The sequence below is a fragment of the Engystomops pustulosus genome, chromosome 4, assembly GCF_040894005.1.
Source record: "Engystomops pustulosus chromosome 4, aEngPut4.maternal, whole genome shotgun sequence".
Taxonomy (NCBI): domain Eukaryota; kingdom Metazoa; phylum Chordata; class Amphibia; order Anura; family Leptodactylidae; genus Engystomops; species Engystomops pustulosus.
Genome location: NC_092414.1, coordinates 189,670,024 through 189,690,036, shown reverse-complemented (window position 1 = coordinate 189,690,036; position 20,013 = coordinate 189,670,024). Strand labels below are relative to the sequence as shown.

At 42.1% G+C, this 20,013-nt stretch overlaps 1 protein-coding gene across 2 annotated transcripts in view; it reads right to left on the bottom strand.

The window, feature by feature from the left end:
- CNNM4 (cyclin and CBS domain divalent metal cation transport mediator 4) overlaps window positions 1-16,065 on the bottom strand; it is a 28,107-nt gene extending 12,042 nt beyond the window's left edge. The window contains exons 1-5 of one of the 2 annotated variants that reach the window (XM_072148943.1): window positions 14,969-16,065; window positions 10,371-10,734; window positions 8,241-8,384; window positions 1,772-1,909; window positions 817-986 (exon numbers count right to left, since the gene is read on the bottom strand). In XM_072148943.1, the coding sequence (XP_072005044.1) occupies window positions 817-986; window positions 1,772-1,909; window positions 8,241-8,384; window positions 10,371-10,734; window positions 14,969-15,952 (1,800 nt within the window). In that variant the 5' untranslated portion in view covers window positions 15,953-16,065. The remainder of the gene's footprint in view (window positions 1-816; window positions 987-1,771; window positions 1,910-8,240; window positions 8,385-10,370; window positions 10,735-14,968) is intronic. The other variant, XM_072148944.1, reaches the window with a different exon arrangement.
- Between the last annotated feature and the right edge of the window lie 3,948 nt (window positions 16,066-20,013).

The following is a 20,013-nucleotide window of genomic DNA, read 5'->3' as shown; positions in this document are numbered from 1 at the left end:
GATAAAATTCTCATTAAAGTACCAAAGACATCTAGATTTCATCAGAGCCATCATTGATGACCTTTCAAGATTTCCACTTCATGACGGCTATACAAGTCCTAATAGCAAACACCCCGTGCAGACATGTCAGGGGCACACTTCAAACGCCTGTATCTTCCGAACTACGGTGCTTAGAAATACAGTTATATATCTCATAAAAATTGTGTTTCTAGTTGAAACAATGGATAAATCAGATTCTGTGGCACCTAGAAACACAATACTGGTGCAATGTTAAAGGGGAGATTCTCCTCTTTAAAATGTCACCAGAATTGTGATAAAGTACAGAAGATATAGCTGTTTGAAGTGCAACCCCCTCCCACCCATCAATCCAAGGCAGAATGGAGAAAGGACTGCAGGGATACAGAGCCGGCAGTTTGTAGAAGTACATGCACCCCCTGCATCTGTAGCTAAACCTGGGGAAGGGTGACAGATTTACAGTGTACATATTTTGGTAAAGGTTTCAAGATTAAAAAATAATAATAATAAATCCCATTTTAAGTTATTTGTCTGCTGATTTGATAAATAACAACACATGTTGTTCGTAAGACTGTCCCATCATGTTAATACCAGCTGTTCCAAAGATATTGAGCAAAACTGAACTGCAAATATTAACCTGGGCATTCAGATACCAATGACCCTTGGTAATGAAACGGTTAGGGGATAACCAAGGCTTATAGGCAATCCTTTATCAGGTAAATATTCACTGCACACAAATTTTTTCATTTAATTTTGTGAATGAGATGTGACCCTATAAACATTCACAGTCCATCATCACACCTGTAAAATCAGGATGAAGTAGTCGGCCATCTTGTTGCGCTGATACAAGTAATGCTCGGATGCTTTCTTCTCGTCCTCGTTGAAATGTAATTCTTGCACCACATCCGGATACTTCAGGAGCCGCAGCAGCGTCTTCTCCGACACCAAGGAAGTTGCAAACAGGGACACCTCTGCAAGGTCAAAGGGGTTTTACTCATTAGGCAAACTAATGGTCTGTTTGTACCAGTATCAAGTCTTAATGCAGGACCAAAATAGTTTTTCTTGACCAAAAATTCCACCTGCAGACAGGATGTCTATAGAGCAGGAGGAGCTGAGCAGATTGTATATAGTGTCCTATCTGCAGGCAGCATGTTATAGAGCAGGAGGAGCTGAGCAGATTGTATGCAGTGTCCCATCTGCAGGCAGCATGTTATAGAGCAGGAGGAGCTTAGCAGATTGTATATACTATCCTATGTGCTGGCAGGATATTCTAGAACAGGAGAAGCTGAGCAGAATGTACATTGTGTCCTATCTGCAGGCAGCATGTTATAGAGCAGGAGGAGCTGAGCAGATTGTACATAGTGTCCCATTTGCGGGCAACATGCTAAAGAGAAAGATGAGCTGAGAAAAATGTATATATAGTGTCCTACTTGTAGGTAGCAATGTTATGTATAGGCAGGATGTTCTGGAACAGGAGGATCTGAGTAGACTGTCCCATCAGCTAGCAGGATGTTATAGAGTAGGAGGAGCTTAATAAATCGTACATTGCAGCCTTTCTGCTTCGCTCTTCTTGCTCTATAACAAGCTGCGTGCAGATAGGACACTGTACAATCTCCTCCTGTAGACAGAACAATGGGTACAAGCCGTATAGCTCCTCCTTCTGTGTAATATGCCTCCACAGCCAGACACTGAGGAATAATATTCTGTGCTCATAAATACATGTACATTATATAAACACCCACCTCCCATGATTTACCTGTGGATAAGAAGCGGTGGGCAGCGAGGAGCAGCTGAGGCGAGATTTTAACTCTAAGTTCATGATCTGGATCTTTGAATACGGAAAAATCCTTCTTGTCCTGGCGACGGCCAACACGTTTCTTACTGCGATTATCAGCTGAATAATTAATAATGGAAAGATTGTTATCGAGAAAATATAGCAACATGGAAAATAAAAGCTGCAGGAGCCAAGGCCACCCCACAGGGAGGCAAATAAAGTGATAATGACCTAATACTGACCACTCAGGGGTTTCCCCGGAAAGGGAACACCCCTTTAAGAACAGCAGTGGCTTGTCTGATCCGATAGTGTAATATATTACTACAATGTCAATTCAGACAATCCACGGAAACTGTGCCTGAAGAAGGACAGTGTTATCAATATAACTCCTTACCTAAAGATAACTAAACACCTTTGGGGCCACATTAACGAAAATTAATGGTTAATCACTAATGAATGTCTATGGGGAATAGATGACATTTTGCCTCTTTCAAGAACAAATAACTTATATAAAGGGAAAGAAACAAGTAGAAAACACAAGTGGGTCGAGACTGAAGTTCAGAACAGTTTCTAGGCAATTTACCCACAAGACTTCTGGATGTAGTATAATCCATGCAAAACCCACTGAGCCAGGCTTTCCATGGAGAAGGGAGGGGTAAGGCACCCTCACCCCTTCTCCCAGCCACGTGTGCTTGAGCCCTAAGATAGTATATTCGTGCGCCCCCTGAATTTTAGACTATACATTGACATCCCTTTAATGAAAATATTTATAGTGCCTTTCCGTTATAGTCCCTCCCATGAATTATAATAATCAGTACTAGAACCATGCTCAATGCATTAACACAGCACCAGAGCCAAGCTTCATATATAATCACAGCACAAGGACCAAGTTCAATGCATACATACAGCACCAGAACCAAGCTACATAGAGAAAAAGCATCAGATGCAAGCTCCATACATACAGTATGTCAAATGATTGTACATATTTACAGAGCCAGAAGTTATTAGTTCCTTTATTTGGACTAGGGATGCACACAATTTTACGTGTGATACGATATCAAGAGAAGTATCACGATACTCAATACAATATATATATTTTTTTAAATATTAAACTGAATTCAATGTTTAGGGTGCGTTCATAAAGGGAGTTTACATTGCATTCAGAAACATCTGGGGGTGGGGCTCAGCTGAATCTCATATGCTTTTCCATTGAAATGTATGCGATCAGTAACGATCAATTAGTTATTTTGCAAGGAGAGCCTTAGTTAGTTTGTTTTTTTTAAACAGTTTACTATATGTATTGTAATGGTTGTCCTGCTAGTGTTAATATAAAACATATAATTTTGTCTTATAGGTAATTCAATTTAACTGTAATAATATATTATATATATTAGTTCTATATAGAGAGATCTCTGAGAAGATCCAAAGATCCATCTCTATATACCAGTGCATTAAGCTTGTGCAACATAGTAAATCTATGGAAGCTTCAGTGGAGCTCTTAGTGAGATAAAATCCTCCCATTTACAACCAGTAAGCCCATAGTCTAGTGCAGTGAAGGCGAACCTTTTAGCTGCCGAATGCCCAAAAAGACACCAGCAGAAGGTCCTCCAAAGATAATTCAGCCCTGTCTATTCATTCTCCCTCTTCCTACAGTCCCAAGTAGCGAAGTAAGTATCAAAGTATGACTGAAAGCCGCATCTTTTAAGTTGCTTAGAACTGCAGGAAGATTCTTTGAGTCCTGTCTGGTGTGCTGGGGCGATGGCCCGGATGCCAGCAGAAAGGGCTCCGAGTGCCGCCTCTGGCACCCGTGCCATAGGTTCGCCACCACAGGTCTAGTGGATAAAGGCTCTGTGGGAGGAAATCATTGTACGCTAGCGTATGATAAAGACCAATGCCACAGCTGCGCACCTCCACGCACAATCACTAATTACCGTGGCTCCTCCTCTGCTGACTAAAAGGATTCCCTTCCCGACCTCTCCTCTGAGGATTCCCATTCAGCCAGCTACTAGGAGTCTGTACAGAAAATGAAACCCAATACCTGACATTGAACAGTTTCGAGTTACCGTGGTTTCGATGCATTGTGCAACCCCAATTTGGAGTAGAGGACAGGGGTGTTCCCCCCACCTTCTCCAAATGGTGGTTGCCCCAGGCAGTGCAAGAAACAGCCACCCCGAAGTCCATATAAAAACAGACAACCAAGGCAAAAATCGGGCGCCAATTATTAATATACAGCCCCCATGGCTGCACCATGGCCACATCCTAGCAGCCGCTGTGTCTGGTTGTTCCCTTATCTGACCCAAAGAATCGCTAACGGATTTATCCCTAAATGCACTTGTGATAACAATGCTCATTATTGTGCATTACAGATATAGCGGTGTCCAGTTTATACCATGATCCCCGGGCTCCGGGCTCCCATCAGGTGTGATGGATGAGTGGTGACAAGCAGGCAGGGCTCGGTAATATCATCTAATACCGCACCGAGGAGGTTTCTCAATCCTCCGCTTGTTATGGGCGTTTATCAATCATTGCCGGCTATAGCGCTGCATATTTACATAGACGCTTGTTGGCTCATCTTGTGCAATCGCTTGTTTTGGCTTTGGAGGGACTGAGCAAATAAAATACCCAAAGTGATAACAAAAAAGTATGGGAGATGACAAACCGCAGGTTCTCACGTGTGATCATACACAGACTGAGCATCTGCTCCCAGGAAGTCCTTGCTCCTCACTATTAAAGTTGGAGTAATTGGTGCGGTTTTTCATAAATGAATATTACAAGTGAAAATAAAATATATTTCCTCTACCTCGTGCATCTACAGTATATGCTAAACTTCTCAATTCACTGCTCAGGCGGTCTATAGTGACTACAGATGACTAGATCACAAGCAGAACAGGATACATAGAAGTCTATGGAGAGGGCTGCACAGCAAGTTTTTAGCTTCTAGTAAAAAATATATAATATATATTAAACTCCCAAGTCCCTTCTCATCGCACCAGGTCCAGTCTGGTGGTGCACAGTTTTTATTTTATCACCTTTTGCAAGGGATTGTCAACTACTATACAATCAAAATGAAGCATTGATAGACAGAAGGGCTACAGGCGATCAGAGCCATCAGTGCTGTAGCTTCACAGGCTGTTACACAGTCTGACCCTCCCCATCCATTCCCTCAGCACTTCGCCCCTCTCTCTGCCTGATGTAATCTCACTGCTGAGGAAGTATCAGCACACAGTTGAGGGGGAGTACTTAGGGAGCGGAAGGGGAGACAGTGCAACAGCATGAGAAGCCAGGAGCCCTTTAGCCTCTTTAGCATCATTTTAAAGGTTGATTTTAAAAGGAAGGAGGCCACGGACAGCAAATATCAGAAGATTACCACGTACACATCCAAACTGATTTTTCACCAAAACGATAGATCGCTAAGAAACATGAGCCTTACGCAGAATTGTAAATGCGCCAGTAAAAAAACTGAGGCTTTCTTGTCTCCCAAATTTGCCATGTCATGCTGAATACCAAGCAGCTCTCTTAAAAGCTCTACTACCCAGAAATGGACCTCACGTCATCAATGTTTTGGTTTAGTCATTACACTCCCTACATAGTTCACTTCCATACCTGTAACACTGAGCAGCTAGCGGTCACAGAAACACACGTGCCACAAATGAGGGGCAAGTGAATGGGGTGAAGAGCAACTCCTGAATGAAGATGTGTGCAGGAACTAGCAACGCTTGTTGACATTGTTAACCAGCGAAACACGTATATCTAGTTCCCCGAGCTTATTTTTGTTAGTGTTTTAAACCGCGGTATCGCGGTTTAAAACACTTTTTAAACTTTATAGCCTTACCATGCGCGCGGCTCTCCTTCACTTCCTATGTGGTCGCGCACATGGTACATGTAGTCGCGCACATGGTAAGCTCCGGCAACAAATAAGCTCCGGCAACAAATAAGCTCCGGCAACAAATAAGCTCCGGCACCAGCTCACCCTGAGCTGGTGCTCGGTATTTCCATCTGAAACCTGCCACTTCAAGTGGTAGGTTTCCTTTAATGTTCGCTCTCTGATCACTATGGATGACAACTAAGTGGGCAGAGACTAGAATGCCTGTTCCGCACAATTGTAGGGGTTCTATGGGTTTGCCAAGAGGGTTAACAGCGTCCTTGGCACTGCCAGGCAAGGAGACAATTAGATCCTACTGTAAACTGGTCCTCGTAAGGCATCTGCTAAATCCAAATCTCTTATGCAATGTAGTAGTTCTCGTATTCAAGATGCGGTTTGGCAGTGGGTTTTTATAAAGGGGATTTTATCTCTGATTATATTATATCAGGCAGAACCTGACTTACAGATGACCCCTAGTTACTGACCTCTGTGCCCACTGTGACCTCTCTGGGTGCTGGTAATTTATAGAAGCTTGGTCTGTAAGGTGTCTGCAACAAAGCTTTATTGTTGTAACTTGTTCCCTTGTCACCCTAACATTTTCTAAATGGTCCCAGGGACCAAAAAATACTTTGTCTGGTGTTACACTGAATAAATATGTGTGTTTCCACTTGCATACAAATTCAACTTAATAACAAACCTAGAGAACCTATCGTGTATGTAACCCAGGGACGGGTCCTGTACTCCATAACGTTTTATTTGCTTTTTGGATCTGCAGCCCGGACATGGCGTACTGGAGCGCAGTTTGCTTGCAAAACCCCCCAGGTCTCTCTCTTCCCCAATTCTTTATTATAGATGAACTATTTCTGCAGCCTCAGCAGAATTGACTCCATTCCATGTACCCCATCATCATTTGCCATGTACTTGCCCCCGTTGCAGCTCATCTACAGAAGCTCCGTAAAAAAATTTCAGTCTCATCTTCCTCCCCAATAATTATTTATGAATAGTGCAGCCCCACGTGCAGACCACCCCTCCAAAAAGACCAATTTTCATGCGAAATTGCTCAAAGGTTTCACTGTCATTCTGTATCAAAAGTCTCATCTGTGATTCAAGCCAAAGACAAGTATGTAAAACTACTCGGCAGACCCCCCCCCCCCTCCTTACAATACGCCCGAGACAGTCGCTGGATAATCTTCTTTGAGCCATGTCAGTTTAGCAATCTGTTCTTTATAATTATTCTGTCCTTGTTGTAATAGGAATCAGTTCTCCATGAATTCTGGGTAAGTCTATGACAGACTGCAGTGTATAACAGTCTGAGGCTGGGTTCTCGTCTCGTTTTTTTTGCATGCTGCTGAGGGACACTATGGGCTGCTGAGTTTTTCATGCAAAACATATACTTTTTAGGTTTTTATTTTTAGTGTCTGAGGACGACGTATGTACAAAAAGTGTTTAATTGAGAGCAAAAAAAAAAAAAAAGGATGCCAATGTGTGTAAAGGATACAATGTAAAAGTTAAAAAAAAAAAAAAAAAAATATTTAGACGTATAAGGAAAATTGCTCAGTGGTGCCAAACAGACCACGAGATGGAGGGGGCAATGTGGTACCCGGGACCTCACCAGACCCCTCGTTCTCATGATCTGTGGGGCTCTCATCACTGAGACACCCACTGATCTGCAAGTTAACTTGGTTTGTGGGACAACCCCTTTAAAGATAGGAGATTTATAGCCGCTATACATATCCTATAGGTTTGGAATCGCATGAATTTAGATTAACTTTTAATTTAAAGGAAATCTACCATCAAAATCCATTATGATAAACCAGGGACACTCACTTATAGATCCAGGAACCGTGACTGTGGTAATCTTCTTATATTTCTATTCCATGGCTTTTTTCCTTTTAAAATTATGCTAATGAGCCTGGTGCATTCCTGCAACCTCACAGGTTTTTACAATGAGCAAAACATGTCTCACCCAACCCCCTGCTCTATCTCCCTCCTCCCTCTGCCTGTGCAATCTAGCAACAGCAGGAAGTGCAGGGGAAGTGGAGACCTGCTCTACTCATTGTAACAGTCTGTGAAAAGCCATCACAAAGGAGCTCTGGAAACACCCTACAGAGCTCCTCAGGATCATTAGCATAATTTTTAAAGTATATTTTTAACAAGAAAATATAAGAAGGTTACCACAGTCACCATGTCTAGATCTAGGAGTGAGTGTCCCAGGTTTATCATGATGGATTGCGATGGTAGATTTTCTATAAGACATCTCCATCAGGCCATTAGTTGTAGTCTCACATGACGTTGTCTCAATATTCAGGAAACTACTAAACCCATGATAACTAAGAATCTCTTATGCGATTACAAATACCCAAATAAATTAAATGAATTCCTATTTTTGGAGATCTAAAATCATAGCCTTATAGGTCAAGATGTTGACTCAATAAACTGATACCCAGTTCATTGACCCAAGATTTTTTAGACTTTCAGTATGTCCAATTCACCCTTCCAAATTGCTTATCGCTATAAGATACAAGGTTTACAAAGAGCAAAGTTTACTCTATGTAGGGCATCACAGATGTGCAGAAGAAGACAACTTACTGTAAAGGTCTGATTCATCGAGAATTTCTGACTTGATGATTTCTTCTATGACATCTTCCAGGGTAACCAGCCCCATCACTTCATAGAACGGATCTCCTTCACCTTCACTGTTCACCTTCTGCACAATGGCCAAGTGCGACTTTCCTTCAGAAAACAAACAGAAGACAAATCAGCAATGGCTGATATAATGGTGGCCTCCAAAAATACCTTATCACAACCTATAGATGGACCAACAAAAGACTTTGATACGACCGCAGACCATGGAGAACCCCTTCTCCTACCGTCTCATCATCTGTCGGATGAGGTCACTTGTGAAATCCACAAAGGTATGTCAACATTCTCCCATAAAGATCTCACAATATCCAGTTATTATGGAAAAATAAATATAATTACAATGACAATTGTGCAATATTCCCAGCTCCATCGCTCACGAGGACAATGGGTGCAGTGTCCCTAGGATAGAAACTAAGCACCGAGTGCCAAGCAGGTAATTACACAATGACGGGTAATAAGAGTGCTCGGAAATCGCTGCAGTGCCCTTCATTAAATTCATTCAGGGAGACATGACTTTTGGACCTAGGAGGGAGGGAGGGCGGTGGGTCTGTGTACACAAGGTCAATCTTCTGCATCAGACTAAACAAGAACGTGATTTATTCTGACTGCACCCGTCTGGAGAGATGCCTGCAGCCTACTATAGAGTTTTCCCAAATATTTGGATGGGTTAAAGGGGATATCCAGGGAACACACAGGTTTCTTAGAAGTGGGATAGTTAAACAAGTTATACTCGCCCTTTCCTGCCTCATGTGACTGAGTGGCACCAGTTTCTCTTCACCGGCGCTGCAGGATGACGTCAGCAACTACTGGTTCAGATAAACCGTAAGGCGCCAATTGGCTGAAATGTTAATCAGTGACGTCATCTTGCAGAACCAAAACAATTCATTGGTGTTTAGTAAATTTAGATGCCCCCCCTCCAAACGGAACTATATTCTACATAGATTTTAGGGCAGCACAGTGGCTGAGCGAGTAGCACTTCTGCCTTGCAGCACTGGAGTCCTGGGTTTGAATCCCACCCAGGTCAACATCTGCAAAGAGTTTGTATGTTCTCTCCGTGTTTGCGTGGGTTTCCTCCGGGTACTCCGGTTTCCTCCCACACTCCAAAACATACTGGTAGGTTGTTTAGATTGTGAGCCCCATGGGGACAGGGACCAATTCGAAATGCTTTGTGCAGCGCTGCGTAATCTGTGTGCGCTATATAAATAAAGAATTATTATTATTATAAAAGGAAATCTACCATCAAAATCCAGCATGATAAACCAGGGACACTTACTTATAGATCCAGGCTCCGTGACTGTGGTAATATTCTTATATTTGTTATGCATCACCTCCTTCCTTTGAAAAGCAACTTTTAAAATTATGCTAATGAGCCTGAGGGGCTGCCCTAGCCCCTCTGTCATCTGGCACCTACAGTCAGAGTGCAGACTGTTACACTGTCTCACTCTCCCCCCTGCTTCCTCAGCACTTCCAACTGCATTCTCAGTGCTGAGGGAGCAGAGGGGGAAGCAGTGCAACAGCCTGTGAAGCTAAAGCACAGAGGGGCTCTGGTAACACCCCCAGGATTATTATCATCATAATTATAAAAGTTGATTTTAGAAGGAAGGAGGCCATGGATAACAAATATAAGAAGATTACCACAGTTTATCATGATGGATTTTGACAGTAAATTCCTTTAACTACTATAGTTATAATTCTGTACCTGTCCATGTTTGAAGTAAACGATCACTGTAGGTGCAGGGAAAAAAAATATAAGCCCTCATGCCTGACTAGAAGAAAAGAAAAATCTATAGTCCCTTTAGAAATAAAGTTAATGTCTATAGACAACTTTGTGCAGATTACTTTTCACTGTTAGAGCAAATGTATTTTCAACAGTTTCATTGTTGTAGAGGCTGTGCCACTCCTTCACATGATGGATTGTTGTGCTGGATAGAGATGTAACAGCACCCTGCTCTAGACTAGTGCTATCTTTGTTATAAACGCAGTAGATAAAGCTATAAAGGAGGACAGGACAGGAGGTCTATAGAGTAGAGGACATCCATACAGTGTAGTAAGACAGAATCAGAGGGAGACACCTACCTTTCTTGAACTCCTCCAGCACAGCGTCCAGCTTGGTGTCACTGAACACAAAGTGGACGGGGTGACTGTAGAAACGTGTGATGGTGCTCAGAGGGGTGCAGTCGTCAGGGTCTACAAAGGCCAAGTCTTTGACGTACAGGATGTCCACAATGTTGGAGCGCTCGTTCTCATACACGGGGATACGGGTGTAGCCGCTCTCCATGATACTGGACATGGTGTTAAAGTCTAATATGGCATCATTGCGCAGCATAAAGCAGTCCTCCACCTTGGTCATCACATCCTCTACTGTCTTTGTGCGCAGTTCTAGAGCCCCCTGGATGATGTTCATCTCTTCCCGCACCAGACCACTATATGGCTCTGTAACCTGCAACCAAAGGTAATACAGCGGGATGAAAAATCACTATTTATTGTTCCCGTTTAATATATAATGCAAATGTTATTCCTACATATAAGACTGGTACTAACACAGGCAGATCAATAGGATAGAGGGAGCGGTAGGGACGGAAGCATTCCAGTAAAGGGTTTGTACAACTCTGGGAACATTTTACTAGAACTTTATTTTTGACTTAATGGCGTGCTCCTAATATCACATTTACTATTCTGTGATTAGGGGATATAAGGGTCTCATCTCTGCCTGCTAGGGTTTATAACTTTCCATTCCAACATAGCAGCAGATCATGTGTGTGCCTACATTTACTAACATTAAAAGTTTAAACTGTAGGCAGTTTGTTATAGAGCAGGAGGAGCTAAACAGATTGTACAGTGTCCTATTTGCAGGCTTTTGGTAATATCTTTTACCACTAAATATCAGTCTATTCAACTTCTCTATATAGATTATAATCTGCTCAGATCCCCCTGCTCTATAACATGCCAAATACAGATAGAACATCATCTACACCTCTATGACAGGCTTCCTACATATAGAAGAACATGTACAATCTGTGTGACTAAACTTTAGCAGTAACTGGAGTATAATGAATACTCAGGGCATTATATGGAATTGGTTATCTCAACTACAGAACCCCTTCATGTGAGAAACAAATAGTGGCGTCACTACGTCAAAAGATGGGCCCCGGATCTTTTGTCCTGTGCCCCGGATCAGCAGAACTATTGTCTCACTCTCTGGGCAGCTTTTGCAAACTCTCCCCTCCATCTGTGTCCAGACATCAGAGATAGAGGCGAGTAATGTATTGACGCATGGGGCTGTGCTTTACTACAGAGAGTGATGTCATTACCCCGCGGCTCCAGCTACTAGCAGCCAGAGCAGGAGGCACAGTGATGTCATTACCCCGCGCCTCCTGCTCCTAGCAGCCAGAGCAGGAGGCACAGTGATGTCATTACCCCGCGCCTCCTGCTCCTAGCAGCCAGAGAGGGAGGCACAGTGATGTCATTACCCCGCGCCTCCTGCTCCTGGCAGCCAGAGAGGGAGGCACAGTGATGTCATTACCCCGGGCCTCCAGCTCCTAGCAGTCAGAGCAGGAGGCACAGTGATGTCATTACCCCGCGCCTCCTGCTCCTAGCAGCCAGAGAGGGAGGCACAGTGATGTCATTACCCCGGGCCTCCAGCTCCTAGCAGTCAGAGCAGGAGGCACAGTGATGTCATTACCCCGCGCCTCCTGCTCCTAGCAGCCAGAGAGGGAGGCACAGTGATGTCATTACCCCGCGCCTCCTGCTCCTAGCAGCCAGAGCAAGAGGCGCGGGATGATGATGTCACTGCATGTTGTCTGACACACGTGAGAATTGTTTTCTATAGATGAAAATGGTAAGTAAAGTTGTTTTTGGAGCAAGCAGGTGTGAGATGGGGTTATGTACAATAGTGGACACCAACATAAATTTGCTACATATACACTGCGGCCCGTGCCCCAGATCAATTTGGCACGGAGCGCTGCATAATCTATGAGCACTATATAAATAAAGAACTATTAATATAATAAAAAAAATAAATAAATAATATTTTATAACCCTAGAGACCCCTGCCTAAAGATATGGACGTCATTTTGGCCACATACCCACTCGGGTGAATACTAATTTCAGATAAGAGAACCGGACCTCATCTTACACATATGTTATACTTTAATGAAGGGTAGATTCCGGACCAGCATGACATAACTATTGTAGAAGTGCCGCCATACAGTACCAGCAGAGCACACACAGTGTGAAATCCTCCAGTCATACCATCTGTCACGTCCAGCACTGCGCTCTAAAAGTTTTTATATAGTATATTTTCCTTGTATCCGTTTAGAACAATCAGTCATCACAACACAAAGGGCAGAGAGATTACTGTGCAGAGAGCAGATAACCCGGGATAGTATGAGGTAGCGCCGGCCGTCTGGACAACGCTGGGAACTATTAATATCCAGAATGTTGTAACCAATAATAATCTGAACGTAGACTCCCAAAGATAGCAAATCCCCATCTCAGTCAGGGCCAAAAAGGTTTCAGAATTCACTACAACACCACCTACAGATCCGATTTGTCACACTGCGTTCTGGTTAGGTACGAGACAGCTCAGGCCATAGTGCACATCTGTGCAGCTCTTCACTACAATGACGTTACCATGTTGGGGCGGTGAATACACTATGCAGGTAGAGTGTCATAACTGTTCAGCAGGGGGGTGTCCTAACCCCACCAATCACCTATAAAGGGGGAGTCTACCACCTCTCCAAACATTATCTCTTGGCATGATGTAGGAAAATATCACTTTCAGTGAAACCATTATTACTGATATAGTCCCATAGTAATCCCATGTTAATGAGGCAGTCTGTGCACCCGGACGTGTTCTTAGCACCCAAAGCCTGAATCACTACCTTCTCCATCAAATAAGCAGGAGATCTGATCTGCTGCAACACTAGAAGCAGATGGAAGTGATTTAAGCAGGAATGTCAATGCTCCGGGTGCTGAGGACATCCCAGCGCACCAACTGCTTCATTAGCATATGGATTCAACTGGTGATATCTTGGAATAACGGACAGAAATAAATGAAAGGTATATTGGAAATCATAGTACATTTCTCTATAGCCTGCAGATTCTAACACAGTGGAAGTGGAAGACTTCATTTAATGCCCTGGATAAGTCTATGGATAGATCATTAACAGTTTAGAGTCATAAAACTTCTTTAAAATACTACTGACAACGCGTCCTATATATAAAAGCAGTAGCAACTAGACTCCATATTCCATGATGCAATTTAGAACATTTTTTAAAAAGTTACAAATTAAAGTGGTAGAAATAGAGGTTCCCCGTTCTGTGTGCAGACCTTATACATGGACGTAAAATAGTGTAAATAACTCCATATGGAGAATCCGTATAGAGGCGCTGATTGAGATGAGCTCTTGTCCATTATCCTGGGCCTCGGGCAGAAATCACAAGGCTGCATCCAGGACATGAAAGGCCCTGTAGCTGCGGATGTGGTCCTTTGATCCCCCTCCTCTTGGACAATCAGTAAAGATGGAGATCCCCCTGGCTGTAGGACAAGACTCCCTTTTCAGGAGGTGGGAACTGCACAACATGATACGTATGGGGCCAGGCAGACACCCGGCTGAGGAGCAACTCGGGTCAGACAAGACCTTATTCGACCCTTCAGTTTCCTTTGAAGACAAACCACATCCATCCCCTTAACGGGGACATTTTTTGTACAAAAAGGTCTGAGAAAACAAACTAATTTGAAACTAAATGCTGACACCACACGTGACCAGCCGCCTCAGCAGTCATGTGCTGCTCATCCGCATGCAGCTGCTGAGGCCGGTGACTGACACACAAAATGTGTGATGCCATCACTTTCCTTCTGGACAAAAAAAACCTATGGAGGAACAGTTTCTGGGTTTTTTTTTTTTTTTACAAATTACGGTAGTTTTTTTTGTTTTTTGTATTAGGGCCGGTGGTCATAAATATTAGATGAACGTCATCTGAGCCGACAGATTTTCGCAAGGACCGGTTGACCATCTAATGGTGTCCCGACTCTCCCTTGGGGGAAAAGAAGGGTCGGCCATGCTGGATGCCAACCTGCCCCATCATGTTTTCTAAAGGGACAAGTGCCTGGGCATTAATTTCCCTCCTCCTTGACAAGCAGATGAGTGTGCATGTGTATATAGGGGGTGAAAGGGAATAGTCCTGGTCTAAATGACACCTAAAGTTTTCTGAATTTCATTGACAACTTCATGCAATTTACATCCGTGCAGAATCCTAGAAGGTTACCCCTACCCATCACACTACGTAGCGCCCCCCGATGGGCTGCTATCAACATGCACTCTCGGCCATCCACATAACATTGTAATATCACTCTGCTACATAATAACTTCTGATTGTGACGCATTTCACTGCGCAAAACCCGGATTTATCTGCCTGAACCCGATTTGCACTCATCTGAGAGATCAGTTCGGGGCAGTAACACCTGGACGGATATCACATTCACCATTACTACCAGTAAGACCTTATGTCGCTCCATTACAAGCCTCATAACCGCGTCCGGTTTTAACGGATACCAACAAATACGGAACGTCCTAAGTTATTGGTAATAATGGGATGTATAGCGGAATAACTGACCAGTCATGTGATAAGCACAGTCCCCAGCAGGTAGGTCGCCTCCTCCTCCTACCTACCTTGAGCATCTCCAGCAGCTTCTCCCGGTTGTAGACGGTGCCGATCTCCTGTCCCAGGGCGCAGTCCAGCAGGCGGCTGACCGGGTAGGCCACCGGGAAGGTGAGGACCATGAAGATGCGGGTGAGCCACAGCGTGTTGGCGCCCACTGCCAGGCCGTGGCGGGAGCACAGGGCCTGGGGCACGATCTCGCCCAGCACTACGATGCCCATGGTGGAGGCGGCCACAGCCCACAGGCCGGAGCCGATGAGCTCGTCCAGCAGGGTGGTCAGGGTGGTGTTGACCAGGACGTTGCCGAGCAGCAGGGAGCACAGCAGGTAGTTACCCTGGCGGCGCACGGGCTCGATCTTGGCCGCGTACCGGCGCTCCCGCTCGGAGCCGCAGCGCTGCACCACCCGCAGCTCCATGGGGTCCAGAGCCATGAGCCCCAGGTTGAGGCCGCTGAAGATGCCGGACAGGGAGAGCAGCACTGCGATGATGATGCCCTGCAGCCACACGGGCAGCAGCGGCTTGTGCTCCTCCAGCACCCGCAGCCGCGCGTCCGGCCCCGGGTGCAGCGTCCAGGGCAGGTGCGGGCCCCGGCGGCTGCACAGCACGTACAGGCGGGAGCTCTGGCTCTTCCGTAGCGGCAGCACCTTCAGGCTGAGCAGCGCCGCCGTGCCCCCGGACTCATCCGTCACGTTAAAGCCGGCGGAGACCCGCTCCAGGTCCCGGGTGTCCACCGCGCAGCTGCGGTTATCCTGCGCCCCGGGGGACGCCTCGGTGAAGGCGATGAGGTGGTCGCTGTCCGGCCGCAGGTACAGTCCATAGAAGCGGAGCTGGAGATGACTTCCCTCCCTCACCTCCAGCTCCCCGGCCGCCGACAGCTCGGACTCCCGGTCACTGCCCTCCAGCCGGAAGCCCAAGATCAGCGGCAGCTCCGCGTACACCACCGGCGGGAAGGAGAGCGTCAGCAAGCCGGCTATAGAGAGCGCCAGCCCGGCCATAGCGCGTGTGACTGTCCCGGAGACTCAGCCGGGTGTGCGACGTCCTAACCACGCCCCGCCACAGCACAGGCCACTCCCAGCCCTGCTGGAAGCAAACATGACACGCCCCCGTATCTGCATGCAGCACGCCCCGCATGTTTACACTCTGGATGTTACACGGGTCTAACTAGTAAAAGAGACGCCCCAAAGGGAGTGTTTGAGTCGGTACGTTGGGACACGCCCCTATTTTTTTTTTTATTTTTTTTTTTTGTGACAGCACAAGTTGACAGGTCCCGCCCCAAAGCTCCATGTCCCCGCCCCAGATTCTGCAATCCTGTAGATAGGAGGGGAGATCAGTGATGAGATAGAGGGAGCGGGTCACCCGGGTCACTGCTCTCACCCCGGATCTAGTGTCTCAGGAGGGAGGCTCCTACTGCGCACCATGTACTGCACTTCCACAGGGCTCTCAGCATTCACAACTATATACATGCATAACATACACATATAACAGAATATATATATATATATATATATATAGCACACACATACATACATAGCAACATACAAACATAACATGCATATATATTCATACATATATACCTATATACATACATATATAACAACATACATATATATGCATACATAGCAACATACAAACATAACATACATATATAACAACATACATAATTCACTACATAGATACATAAATAATAATATACACACATAGCTATATACATACATACTCAAGAAAAGTCCAAACAGCACACAAAAATGTGGAGTAGCGGTGGGTGCAGGCTCAACAGCACCAGGCCCCAGGTCCTCCAATATCTATGCACAAAAATAGGCAGCACTCCAAGACGTCCAATATTAAATGAAAAAAATGTTCTTCTTTATTCCATGTTTATAGAGTACAACAGAGTACAGCAACGTTTCGGCTCACTAGGAGCCTTTTAAAAAAAAAAAAAAGTGAGCCGAAACGTTGCTTTACTCTGTTGTACTCTATAAACATGGAATAAAAAAGAACATTTTTTTCACTTAATATTTTACGTCTTGGAGTGCTGCCTATTATCGTGCATATATACATACATAACTATATACCTAAATAACAATATACACACATACATACATAACAATATACCTAGATAACAATTTACACACATAACATACATATGTAACAATATACCTAGATAACAATATACACACATAACATACATATGTAACAATATACCTAGATAACAATATACACACATAACATACATATGTAACTATATACCCAGATAACAATATACACACATAACATGCATATGTAACAATATACCTAGATAACAATATACACACATAACAAACATATGTAACAATATACCTAAATAACAATATACACACATAACATGCATATGTAACAATATACCTAGATAACAATTTACACACATAACATACATATGTAACAATATACCTAGATAACAATTTACACACATAACATACATATGTAACAATATACCTAGATAACAATATACACACATAACATACATATGTAACAATATACCTAGATAACAATATACACACATAACATACATACATATGTAACAATATACCTAGATAACAATTTACACACATAACATACATATGTAACAATATACCTAGATAACTATATACACACATAACATACATATGTAACTATATACCTAGATAACAATATACACACATAACATGCATATGTAACAATATACCTAGATAACAATATACACACATAACATACATACATGTGTAACAATATACCTAGATAACAATATACACACATAACATACATATGTAACAATATACCTAGATAACAATATACACACATAACATACATACATATGTAACAATATACCTAGATAACAATATACACACAAACATACATATGTAACAATATACCTAGATAACAATATACACACATAACATGCATATGTAACAATATACCTAGATAACAATATACACACATAACATGCATATGTAACAATATACCTAGATAACAATATACACACATACATACATATGTAACAATATACCTAGATAACAATATACACACATAACATACATACATATGTAACAATATACCTAGATAACAATATACACACATAACATGCATATGTAACAATATACCTAGATAACAATATACACACATAACATACATATGTAACAATATACCTAGATAACAATATACACACATAACATACATATGTAACAATATACCTAGATAACAATATACACACATAACATACATATGTAACTATATACCCAGATAACAATATACACACATAACATGCATATGTAACAATATACCTAGATAACAATATACACACATAACAAACATATGTAACAATATACCTAAATAACAATATACACACATAACATGCATATGTAACAATATACCTAGATAACAATTTACACACATAACATACATATGTAACAATATACCTAGATAACAATTTACACACATAACATACATATGTAACAATATACCTAGATAACAATATACACACATAACATACATATGTAACAATATACCTAGATAACAATATACACACATAACATACATACATATGTAACAATATACCTAGATAACAATTTACACACATAACATACATATGTAACAATATACCTAGATAACTATATACACACATAACATACATATGTAACTATATACCTAGATAACAATATACACACATAACATGCATATGTAACAATATACCTAGATAACAATATACACACATAACATACATACATGTGTAACAATATACCTAGATAACAATATACACACATAACATACATATGTAACAATATACCTAAATAACAATATACACACATAACATGCATATGTAACAATATACCTAGATAACAATATACACACATAACATGCATATGTAACAATATACCTAGATAACAATATACACACATAACATGCATATGTAACAATATACCTAGATAACAATATACACACATAACATACATACATATGTAACAATATACCTAGATAACAATATACACACAAACATACATATGTAACAATATACCTAGATAACAATATACACACATAACATGCATATGTAACAATATACCTAGATAACAATATACACACATAACATGCATATGTAACAATATACCTAGATAACAATATACACACATACATACATATGTAACAATATACCTAGATAACAATATACACACATAACATACATACATATGTAACAATATACCTAGATAACAATATACACACATAACATGCATATGTAACAATATACCTAGATAACAATATACACACATAACATGCATATGTAACAATATACCTAGATAACAATATACACACATACATACATATGTAACAATATACCTAGATAACAATATACACACATAACATACATATGTAACAATATACCTAGATAACAATATACACACATACACACATAACATACATATGTAACAATATACCTAGATAACAATATACACACATAACATACATATGTAACAATATACCTAGATAACAATATACACACATAACATACATATGTAACAATATACCTAGATAATAATATACACACATAACATGCATATGTAACAATATACCTAGATAACAATATACACACATAACATGCATATGTAACAATATACCTAGATAACAATATACACACATACATACATATGTAACAATATACCTAGATAACAATATACACACATAACATACATATGTAACAATATACCTAGATAACAATATACACACATAACATACATATGTAACTATATACCTAGATAACAATATACACACATACATACATATGCAACAATATACCTAGATAACAATATACACACATACATACATATGTAACAATATACCTAGATAACAATATACAGAACTACAAGCCCCATGTGATATGAAAGATGAGATTCTTATCTTTAATCTGAATCTATGTACTTTAGAGTATGAGATAGCCGCATCTGAAGTGACGCTCCCCCTCCAACCTTTAACCCGTTCACGACCCGTGACGTAATAGCACGCCACGGGTCGGGCGCGGGTGCATGGAGAGGGCTCACGCGCTGAGCCCTCT